Source organism: Haliaeetus leucocephalus, unplaced genomic scaffold, assembly GCF_000737465.1.
Source record: "Haliaeetus leucocephalus isolate CR32 unplaced genomic scaffold, Haliaeetus_leucocephalus-4.0 Scaffold180, whole genome shotgun sequence".
Lineage (NCBI taxonomy): Eukaryota > Metazoa > Chordata > Aves > Accipitriformes > Accipitridae > Haliaeetus > Haliaeetus leucocephalus.
In genome coordinates, this window is record NW_010972616.1 from 186,540 (window position 1) to 198,855 (window position 12,316).

The window sequence follows — 12,316 nt, forward strand, 5'->3', positions numbered from 1 at the left end:
CCCCCCCCCCCCGGGCGCCGTCCAGGTGAAGCTGGAGCTGGGGCACCGAGCCCAGGTCAGGAAGAAACCCACGGTGGAGGGCTTCACCCACGACTGGATGGTGTTTGTCAGAGGGCCCGAGCACAGCAACATTCAGCACTTTGTGGAGAAAGTCGTCTTCCACCTGCACGAGAGCTTCCCCAGGCCGAAAAGAGGTAGGTGGAGCCCGCCGCGGACCGTCCCGACGGGACCGGCCTCCTGCCCCCGCCGGCGGCGGCCTCCCCGGTGCCGGGCGGCCGGGAGCGGGGTCTGCCCTCCCGGACGAGCGCTTCCCCGCCGCCTCCGAGCGGGCGCAGCTGACGGGTCCGTGCCGCTCTCGGTAGAGAACAAAAGCCGCCGTCGGTGCGGTGGTGGGCTGCCGGTGGCCCTTCTCCCGCCCCGCTTGGGGCTGCCCGGGGTCGGGGGGGGGGGCTCGGCTCCTTTCTGCCCCTGCCGCTTTCCCGCACTTGCTGCCGCCGGGGATCTCCGCTCGGCCGCCCGCGGTCGCGGCTCCCGGGCTGGTAGTGGGTGCGGGTCCCGGCGGCGGTGGCACGGGGCTGGCCTCTGTCTCGGGGTAGGTCTGCACTGGAGGTTTTTGCTCACGTGTTGCTTTCTTCTGGCTGGCATTGCTTTCTCCCCGTGTACTAAATGTCTGACTGGGACAGGGATGCCTGGAAACTTGTTCCTGCTCTGATCTTGGTATTTGGCGTTTGGAGGCCCCCAACGCTTTGCTTTCTGGTTAGTTCTCTAGTTCACCGTCAGGGCTTCAACCTTGCCTTAGTAGGTGAAAACTTCTCGAAAGGTGCGTATGTGTGGTGCATAGGTACCTGCCTAAGTTGGGCAGGGAGAGGTGTAAGAAGCCTTTTGTTTTCACATCCCATTCCTCAACCCTTACTGTCCTGATTATTGTAGTTGGATTAGTAGAGATTACAGTACAAATAAAAGTAAGCAGGTTTATTTGTCTATGCAGGCACAATGGTTAGTAGTTAGCTTTCATTTGATCTGTAATCTTTATTGGCATCTAGAACTCCTGCAGCTTCCTAGAACAACATCATCATAAATCCTGTCTGCTTAGATCTAGGTGGGGAAAAATTGAGCGTTCAGGGAGCAAAAGGCAGGAAATTTTTCAGTGTTGAGATAAAAAAACTTTTTTTGAGGTAAGGTAAAAACATGTAGTTTGATTTAGTGTTTCTCTATTTGAAGATGCTAAACTGTGACTTTTTTACTTCAATTATTGTGTTTCTTCCCTTAAGCAATGGAGTATAAGAATTGCAGTATTTCAGCTGCTGAGATTATCTTCTGAAGTATAAGCTATTAATTCCCTTTATTATATAGAGTGGATAAATTTTTAAATTACTGTAAACCAGCGCAGTACTGCACAAACAGTTTTCAGTGTATCGTGTACTACTGCAGTATTTCTGATGAATTAAACTGCCCGGATTGCACTATAGAGTCTTCCTCCTGTTTTCTTCTATTTCTTGTACAGGAAAAACGTGACTTTAAGTCAGTCTAAATAGTTTGGCAGAGAGACTCCTGAGAACACATCTGAGTAGTCTAAATAGGTGAGTTAGCATTATCTGTATTCAGTGAATTGGATGATGTATTGAAATCAGCGGTAGGAAGTACATTTAGTAGTTCAAAGCTTTGTCTGCATACAGAGTGTTTGTGATGCTCTCTGCTTTTATTACCCATGCTTTATTTATTTATTTACTTGTCTGGCCTGAGGGAACATGACTCTGTAGCCCAGACTTGGGGGTTGATTGCTAGGTGTGGTGTGGAGCTTGCTAATAAGAATGTATTTTAGGACTTTGCGAGTGAAAGATGCATGGTTTGCTGCTGGGAGTGCTTTGTGTCTCCAGCTGCTGAGTTTAGTTATGCAGTCATTTAAGCCATTGTTTTAAAGTGTTTATTTTGGGGTTTTATTTGTATGCATCATTTTCATGATGTGGCAACTGCTGGGAAAGATGCCAGCTTCTATAGCCTGGGAAGGGACTTGTCATACTGTGATTGCACATGACTTGGATTGTAGGAGAACACCACAGCCGCTCTTATCCAGCAGAGTGTAAGCTCAGATGGCGAGCACTCCATTCACTTCTGGGCTTTGCTTTACCTCCTAAAACTACATCAATGAGCAAAAAATAGATGCTGAAGAAATTTCAGGCCCCTGAAATCACAGTGGGAAAGATGAGCTTTGTGCTGTGGAGAGTGATCTGTGTATGAATTGCCTAGCACATTTTCTGCTGTTCAGAAGCACTTAAGTGTGGTGGTGATGTATGCCTTGTAAATGGGAGCATTTTGTTTGTCTTTCTAATTTTCAAATACAGTTAAAATTTTTGGCAAAAGTATTCTAGGTTTTCTTGGCTCTGTAAATCAGTGCTGTTAGTTTGATTTGACTTCAGATGACTTTCAGGGTGGTATCTTAAGTGTTGCATATTTAATGGGAATGATATGCTTGCTTGTGGTGTTAGTCAAAATACCTGTTTTCCATCACTGCTTCTAAAGTTATATCCTTTATTATTTTAGTATATATATATAAGATAACTTACCAGTTGGAGATACTTGGTAGGTTCTCAAACTAATCCTGAGCCATGGGTTTAGCAAGCTGAAGTAGGTTTATAATATTAATCAAAACAAGTACTAGTATGCTGACTAGCCATAATAATGGTTCTCTAGTAAGTGATCTTTTTATCTCTGATTCATGCTGTGAATGGCTGCTGTGACATGTATGCTTGCTAGGAAAATTTTTAATTCATTAAGTCTATCTGTAGAGCTCATGGATCAATTTGAAATTAATAAATGAGTAAGCTATCATAGGTGTTATTAGCTCATAATGTGTTTCTTTTGTTAGATCCCTTTTTATTAGGGGCATAGTTGTCCCAAACACCAAGGGGGGCAAGGGAGGTGAATTATTTTCAGTGCATTTTTTATGTGTGTTCGAGAATAGCTGGATAAACTCAGTTTCTGGCTACAGCTCTGCCTTTGCTTATCTGTTCTGGCTATACTAGGGATTTTGAAAGTACTAGAGGTTGGTGGTGACTTTGCAAAGGTGTGTGTGTCCAAGTGTTTGTTCTACGAATAGTTGCTGCAGAGGGAGCAGGGTCCTGTACCCTGAAGTTTTAAGGTGGAAACACAGCTAGGAACAGTGTTCAGTTGTTGGAGTGCAGAGCAGGTTGGTTTGTGTGTGTAGACAGGATGGCAAGGTGATGGTGACTAACAGGGAACAGTGTGTAGATAAGCTTGAGTGACCTAAAAATAGTTTCCTTTGTCTTTCGCTGTGTGTCACCTTAAACTTGAGCTTGGCACCGGTTTTGTTGGTTTTTGTTTGCCTTATGGTGACTGAGTGCTTCAGCTTATTCTTGCACGGCAGAGCATAGAGGCATTCGCAGTGACTGGTTCCCCATACTTCCTCCCATTTAATGGCCTGCTCCAGCCACCTATGAGTAGTTTCATGGGGGATGGCTACAGGATGGCTTGTCGCATTAAAGAAAAGTAGACTCATGCCCAGACTTGGTTTTGAGTAGAGTTTGCAAGACGAAAGCTCTCTAAAATCATCACGCAACCATCGTGATGCTGATGTAAGTTGGTTAAGAGAAGACATGGAGAATTTCTAAGATTCTAGCTTTATTTCAAAGTGTATGTTGCTTACTTTTTATTATTCATGTGAAGAAAATAGTGCTGCGTGTAGAAGTGCAGTATTTTAAATCATGTCTGTGGAACAATATTTGTCACCAGGTTATTGTTAGTTTTGATCCGCTGTGATACTGCCTCCAAAAGAGGAGCTGTTGCTCTCATCTCATAATGTGTCTCATTATTTCTTTGAATGCTAAGTAATGTAGAAGTATTTTCTTCCTCTTCTTACCTAAGGAGTGCTGGTGCTCTACAACAGCAGACTGACTTACTATTTGTCTTACAGTATTTCAGTTGGATAAGGAAACACATCCCTTGAGTTTCAATGACTCATAAGTACATGTCAACTACATTGGAACTAGTGTGGCCTGAGTAGTTAAGTTTCTATTAATCAGTGGTGTTTTGACAAGCTAAATTTTTTTTATTAAAAAACAGATGGGCTAATATTGCTGTGCTAATAATTTAGTCAATATGAAGACGGTGGTTTGGACACTGGAATGTTGTAACTTAAAAAGTGAGAGGTGTTGCTTTCCTCTGTGGAGCCAAGGAGAACAATGCTTACTGCATCTCATAGTTCAAGAAGTTTTACAATGGTATGGCGAAGTAGTGGAATTGGAGCTGCTTGTTGTTCTGCTGTGGGATGGACCAAACTGTAATGTTTTTCTAGAAAGTCTATATTTCTAGTATTGGTTGTTTTTGTTCAGGTTGTCTGTTAGTGCAGAATGAGACTTTAGTGGACCATAACATTCTGAAGTAGGCTTAGCTACGGTAAAAGGTGCTGATGATTTCTTCCTAGTAAACACGTTCTTTCTCTTCTCATACAAAAGCTTTTCCAGTTTTGTTACCACAATTCAACTAGGCGATTTTTCTGAACAGCCTTCCTTAGAAAAGTTATAAAATTTCTTCTTCTGAATCCATTGTATCGCAGGACTCCAGTAAGGAGGAAGAAACTCTTAATGCAGCCCCTGTTATCACGGGCAATTTTATTGTTTATTTGTTTTTGAAGATAACTTTGTCCCAGAGGCCACAGTATTTTGGGCCATAGCAAGGTAAGAATCTTTTGGCACGGGAAGCATGGTGTGAAGGTCAGGGGTGGTGTGGGGTATGCCCTTCCTGGTGGAAGGGGCTGCCTTGCGAGCCCCCACAAACCCATGAGCTGACTTCAGTTCTGATGTGTCACAGTGCGTGGTGACACATGCTGTATGAGTGGCACCCAGTTCTTTCTCTTCCACCCTTGATGTGCAGCAGTGTAGTTGCAGAGTAGAAACTGCATTAAGAGCACCCTTCAGTTTACTTGTAAGCTGTTCTTGGGAAAACATATTTGTAGATAAAGCCTAATATAGTATGCCAGATTTTATTTACAAAGGGGAAACTTCTTTCTGATTTTTAAAAAAATAAATCTCATGGCTTTTTTGTGCCCTGTACACTACCTCAGAATGAAAAATGCCAATTGTATTCTGCTTCTGTGCATTTGGATTCATTGTACAAAAACTGAACTAAGCTGACTGCATCAGTTGCTCAACTTCTGATGGACAGATTGGTGCAGTTGCAAGATGTAGATAGGCTCCTCCATGGAGATGTTCTGGTCTGCTCTTTAAAGGAGTGTTTAAATTTAGACAAAATTTTTTACAGTGACAGCTTAATCCTCTTGTCAAAGCACATCTCATGCTATATTTTAAAATAGTCTCTAGTGATCTGTATTTTGGCTGTGAAAATGCTTCATGAACCTCCCTAAAAGTATTTATGGATAATACGCTGGCCATGGAAATCAATGAAATGTCTTAGAATGAACTTTGATTAGGAAAAATGATGCAGTTCTCCCCTGGTTACTTTGTGATTTTTAAATTTTTTTTCTTTTAAATTTGCTTTCCAAATATTTTGCTATGTTAGGAGGCACATTAGTGGAAGGGAAGGGAAAGAAGATCCCTAATCTTTACTTTCCTAGCCCCATTTTATTAATGTGTTGACCACAATGCAAATGTTGCTGCTTTTAGTAGCTTGCATGTGGTCTTGTAAAATTTTGATTTTGAAGAACATGGCCAAGCAATATTATTTCACTCACAGTTCTTGATGAATTTTTTCTTTTGCCAATTTTTAATTACTAAGTGTTTTTTTAAAAAAAAAACAACCAACAAACCAAAACCCAGTCTCTCCCTGTTCCTTTTAAAGTCAGTGAGAGACTTAACTCTCTATTAATTTTACTAAATTGAGTGGTGTGAGGATAGGGACTCACAAGCAGATTCTTACCATATGACTTGAATTTTCCCTTTGTACCAACTAGCACAGGCAGATGGTCAAGATCAATAAACAGGCAGTCAGTTTTTTGCTTGATATTTTAGTAGAATATTTAGCTACACATTTAAGATCTTAAGTTAATTGTAGTCTGTTTTGTTGGGGGTTTTTTTCCCCTCTTAAATTTTGGCTAAGCCTAACCCTCTAGATATGATAGGCATGTGGGAATTTTTTTCCATCAGTCTTACAGATACATGTTTGATACTGCACGTTTTAGGGTAGGTGGTGTTATTTTAGTTGCAAAATGGTGGTGTTATTGGGCATGGATTTGCTCATCAGTGGATTTCAGCTGTGGCCACATGAAACTTCTGATGTTTAGTGAAGAATTTCATTTGTTGAACAGGAAATCCTTGAGACTTACGTTGCTACTGCTTTAATAAGAGGCTGAATAGCTAAAGAGTAGCTACTTTAATAAGAGGCTGAGAGTACATATGTGTGTTCAAGTGCACTTTCTAATTTAGCCCAATGCAAATTACAAGGGCATTTCACAGTTTTCTTTTTCAAAGAGAGTGAGAAGAGTTTGAGTATAGGGAAAGTATTAAGTTTCATCTTTACGTGAGTGCCATCAGTAAATAATTGGTGGCTTTGCTGGTCAGATGCTACCTGTATAGGAAAACCTGTTTGTAATAAATAATTTCTGCTCCCTGATAAGTCTCTAAAAATGATCACATTCAATGTCAATGCTTATGCTTTATTTAGAAGCATATGGTGTAATAAGGACTTGATTCCTAGATTGGGCATTATGCATCTGTTTTATGAGTATACAAGTCTGATGATCCCTTTAAATCAGAAGTGATTTGCTGTCTGTGAAGACTTGCATTGCATTCAACTGAAATGAACTTAAATGAGGACTGAAGTGTGACAATGGGCTCTCGCATTTGCTCGAGATATGTAGTGACTGTACAGTCTGTAGTACCTCAGTGTCACAAGGCATGTGAATAACAAGACTGCTACACCCCCCTCCATTGTCACAAACTCACAGTTCTTAAAGTTTACTTGTACATTTTTACGTGGCTTAATCATGTGGTTTATGTGTTCAGTGCATGCTTTTTTCACTCTCCTGCATGGGATGTCTAGTTTCAGCTAGATTTCCTCCCCCTGCCAGTGTTGTTTCTACGATGGCAAATGCTGATTTCTGTCAGAACTGCCAGTCAGTTCTGATTCTCATTTCCTAACTCTGAAAAGATGAACCCAGGTTATTTATTTCACATTAAGTTAACTTTGAATAGCATTTAATTGCTAATACAGTATTTTTAGTTTTAAGAAGCTATGGTTACATCTTTCTAAAGCTGCAATATTAATACTTTGTGATTGTAAGTCTTCTGGACTTTAGATGGTAGGAAAGGAAATGTAGTTTCAGGGCCATTGTACACAAGATTATTTGGATAGCTGTAGAATAATACTCACTTGAAGTACAGAAAACCAGGTTGTTGTATGTAGTATCAGCTCTATCACTTCTTTAGTAAGATGAGGGGGAAGATACCTCAAAATGTTTAAATTGGTAGACAGTTGAATTTGAGAAAGTGAAAACAGCTGAGTTTGATTGCTGTTTATTGTTGTTGCTCTATTTACTTCTGTGGAGTTTTTATCCTTAGAAAAATAGATACGTAAGAAATCTTTAAACCATGTATTTACTATTAAAGGTTAGACAATCTCAACTGCAGGTATAATAATGTGTGTTAAGATTTTTCAGTGCTGTATTAGTAAGCTGTAAAATGTTGGAAATTTGATTTGTGTTAATTTTTGTGGTACTGTTGAAGGTATGAAGGCTGTTCTTGTAACAATACTGTGCAGTATGGTTGGGGTTGTTTTTTGGTGTGTTGGGTTTTTGATTTTTTTCAATTCAGGTTTTGGGGAAAAATGTTGGAGAGGATTATTCTGTCCTTTATTCTGGTAGAATCTGTGGAAAAGACTGACAACTTGGTAGTTGCAACCTGTAAAGCCTGTTGATAATGCTTGCAATAGGTGGGGAAAGCACAGATTAATTTATAAAGGTTTGATCCAGGATTAAGTCTGTAGGCTTCTGCAGTTTGACTACATTAATTTTTGTGAGGTTCTTGTGATGGACAGCTGTACTTTTAAACCAGTAGAATTTTGTTCATGTATGATCATTCTGTTTCCCTTCCCAGCAGTGATTGATAGGCATATATGAAAACAAAGGAACAGTCAAACTCTAGCACTTCTATATGTTTGCATGAAAATTATGGTTTCTCATCTTGTCACAAAACACCTATCTTCTAATTGAAAATGTTGTTTGCTTTTTGTATGACTCTTGGCTTTTTGCTGTGCTTTCTAGTACATAAAGAAGAGGAAGAACAGACTGGTATTTAAAATATTTGTATGCTTACTTAAATCTTTGTGTGGGAATTAATTTTAAAATTAAGTGTATTATACTGCCTATTATTAAAGGATACAATTAAAATACCGATTCTTTGCCATGTAGAAAATAATTTAAAAAACTGTGCACTGAACTGTTGTTCAGTACCTGTTTAAAAAAAATGAAATCGTTAACTACTTCCTGGGGTGCCATCTATTTAAACAATATTAGTGGACAAGACTTTGTTACTACCAGGCAGTGAGTTGTTGGAGTTCAGCTCATTGGTATCCTTGTGATGGTGCTCTTAAGGCAGAGGACCAGTGCTTAACTCTCTCCCTTACTTTCCAGTTATTGGCTGTGTCGTGCTGTTAATACTGCACGAAGCTCCTGCACTGGCTCTGGCTCTCTTGAGGAGTTCAGGCTTGTTTCTTTGAGCTCCCTGGGTGAGCCCAGTGGTGTTGGATGAGTCTGATTTTAAAATCTGTGGCACAGTATGGTAACAGAGGTCTCAACAGCTGTAACATCATGTAAATGATAGATGAAATCTAATTTCTTTTAAATACAGTTCAGACCTATTCTCAGCACTTGATGCATATGAATTGCCTTTGTATGGCTTCAGCAACTTGTCCATAATTCTTTCTAAAAAAGCATATGCCTATACAGCAGGATGTGTTTATTTTTCCTATGGAATATTGCTTAGGAAGGTAAATACCAGGATAGGTATTTCTGTTTTGAGATGGTTATGATGGCAGAGATTATAGTGCAAAATGCATTATTACACATAACAAAAAAAAGCAGAGCTGAACAAGAAATGGGTGGGTTGATTTTACTCATTATTTTTAGGATACAGGGTGGGTCTAAATTAGTAGGTCTAAATTTACTATTTGTGCCTGCTGTTCTAAAGCTTGTACAGAAAAACTCCACCCTACTCAATGAGACACTAATGATTTTGATCGTTCTAGATAGAAGTGTTAACATAACATATCTTGAAACAAGGGTTGACAGACAAGATGTTCTGCATTTGTAGGCTTGTAAGGGAAATTGAGGACTTCCTTTGTGTACTTAGAGGGAGACATTATTTTACCTTTCATGTGCTAACTTTAGAGGGCAAGTGATCCAGAAAGGTATAAAGGTGAGAATCAATTGAGACAGAACTACTTGATATTGTGGGCTGGAGGCCAGCAACAGTGGTGTTCCCCATCATGTGTGTGTGGAAAAAGGACAGGTCCAAAAATGTTTGCTGTTACTCAGAGCAGACTTTCTGGTAGTGGAGGGCAGAAGTTTTCTTGAGGAATTTTCTTTCATAAGTATTAAATGGGTAAATAGCATTTGAATTCCTCTTGTGATCCAGTACCAGGCTCTATAATTAACTGAAAAAAATATTTGCACATTTTGTCTTGCATAATGTAAATTCAAGAGAATATTTTATTGAAGTATTTGGTAAAACCATTTACAGAATGGCTGTTTGTAAGTCATCACAGCACTAACATCGTGCTTTACTGAAAAGCAGCAGAGGTGGGTTGAACTTGAAATCTTGTGTGCTCTCTGAACATGGAGATGTACAGATCTCAGGCGTAATAATTCAAGGGCAGTTTTTTTAACTAGGATTCTGCCTGATGGTTTTGTTCTGTGGAATTTTTTGTTTCTTTCATTGTTTTTTTTCTTTCTTTTGGTTGCTCAACCTGGGGGCACACCATACTTCTGGACGCGCTTAGTGACTTAAAACTATTTAATATTAACTGCAAGGAAAGACAAAAGTGTGTGAAAAAGTATATTGAAAATGTGTACGGTCATATTAGTGGGATGGAAATCAGTCTCTAATATGTTTCTATAAAAAGATCTTAGTGAAAATGACTTTGTTAGAACTATTCCAATGTATTTCTTTAAATACCCCTAAACATAAGAAGCTGAAGAGCTTTCACTTTTAAAAGAACAGCATGCCCTTGCAATATTTTTTTGAGCCAGTGTTCTAGTGTTTTGCCTCCAAGAGGTAAACTTCTTCTTGGGGAAATAAGCGGACGCTAATAAGCACAAATTTATTTGTTCTTTTTAGCCAGATCCGATGCCCAGCCTTTTCCAGCTATCCAGTTGCTGCCTTTCTTTAGAGGACCACTTAGAAACTGGCGGTACTGCTCAGGGTCCAGGACCCACACACAGTGTGCGTGCTCACTTGCCACGGTCTGTGCTTTCCCAGGGCTTGGGTGTTTTGTTCCGATGACCACTGAAGGAGCATGCGCTGTGCTCCAGAGCCTGGCTCCTGTGCGCTGCAGGCAACATGTGAGGGAGCATCCAGTGACCTGCTCTCCAGTGGATCAGATGACAGAGGTGGATGTCTACCACCAGTGGAGAACCACGCATGAGATCTGTGTTGGAGATTTTAGGAAACAAGGAGGAAGGCTGTGGAAGGGTTTTGGTGCATTTGAAGACTGAACACCTAAAGTACTTATACAAATTGTTCCCTAAATTTAGTAGCTGACTAGAGGATGGAAGTACAGTTGTACCAGTATAGTTAACTGGCCTTGCACAAAACAAAACAAAAAAAACCCCAACAGGTAAACTTTAGTAATCTCAAAAATAATGAGCCATGGCAAGGAATAAAGACAGAATCTAATGATGAGAGTACTGTCTAGAAAGCATGTACATAAGTTCTGAGAGGAAAAAAACCCCCAAAGGTGTGTTTTGTAGCCATACTGTTTTGCTTAGCCTTGCGTTTAAAATACAGTCTTAGAAGAAATTTCTTTGTGGGCTACACTGGAGTCAGAAAATATCATTCTTGTGAATTCCTCTGTAATATGTGAAGGTTCCTTAGCTGTTTTGATGCTGCTACTGTTAAGTTTATGCTTCTTAGAGCTGCAAAGCTCTCCTGTCATCTGTGATGTAATTCCTGTACTGTGAAGACTTTAAAGCATTTTGACACTCAAGTTGTTCTTTCTTTGCCTGGCTGTAGCTGATTTGTCTAAAGTGTCTTTTAAGTGTGTGGTCTCCGTGAGTATTTAAAATGCTCCCATTTGTATCTAGCAAATATTCTGCAACAAAAAAGTCGAACTTTTTAATTTGAGGCTTTTTTGCCCCTTTCTGTTGAGCCAGGTTTTAGCCCAATTCTGCAGAATATTGCTGTGATGTCTTCTCAGCAAAAAGTATTTTAACCATAACATATAGTCTACTGAGTAATTCATTACAGTTAGGTTAATAGAAGCGGCAATGTAATAATAATAATACAATTGCACATCCTTATTATCTGAAGAATAAGGATACTTTAGGAAGTTTGACTTCTCAGACTATAAATACTTTTTAAATATTTTTTTTGAGATTGGTCTTAGTGTGAGAACCAGTGCACTCCCTTGCTTAATAAAAAGGCAACTAGAGCACATAAATGTATTCTCTATCTTGTGGTCTTAGCCTCTTCTCCCTCCTCTGTGTAAGTATGGGGAAGTAGCAGCCTTTCAACCAGTCTCTGTATTTACCTAGCATCCTTTCTTATAAGGATATTGGCTTTTATTGTTCTTCGGTGCTGTCCTCTCCATGATGCTTCCCTAGATATATATTTTTTTTTTCTTTTTTAATAAAGGAAACAACTTAGAGCTGACTGTTAAAAATGCTGTAGGGTATTTGCGTGTAAATTGCTCTGAAGCAACTCTATCCAAGTCCTGTGGGTGCCTTTGTCCAAATACACCAAGACCAGCCCTTGAACCTAAATCAAATAAGGTAGCCCAGCAACAGTAAAAACACTTCAGTTTGCTTCTGCAGGCACTGCTGTGCTGTCCTAGCCCCCCTTTTCCAGTGGGTGGCTGGAAACACTGCGAGTTGCCCCGTCTCCTTAACGTGGTAGAGGCGATAATGAGAGAGGCTATCCTGTGCAGCGGTGCCCCGAAGTAGAACCTGTTTTACTGCTGGGGTGAGTTGGAGATAAGTCCAGTGACCTGTGGTCTTCAAGCTGGACCCGATCGGGCAAGTTGTTCTGTGTGAATCCAGTTACAGCACTTGTGTAGCTCTAACCCAGTAAGAGCAAAGACCAAACGATTTTAATGAGAGGATAAACTTCAGCCACCACAAAACCATGTA

General features: G+C 40.2%; 1 protein-coding gene across 1 annotated transcript in view; it reads left to right on the forward strand.

Moving 5' to 3' along the window:
* Nucleotides 1–31: 31 nt before the first annotated feature.
* Nucleotides 32–12,316, forward strand: part of MLLT3 (myeloid/lymphoid or mixed-lineage leukemia (trithorax homolog, Drosophila); translocated to, 3) — a 134,835-nt gene continuing 122,550 nt past the window's right edge. Inside the window, exon 1 of the mRNA XM_010564457.1 lies at nucleotides 32–194. Coding sequence (XP_010562759.1) covers nucleotides 98–194 — 97 coding nt within the window. The 5' untranslated portion in view covers nucleotides 32–97. The remainder of the gene's footprint in view (nucleotides 195–12,316) is intronic.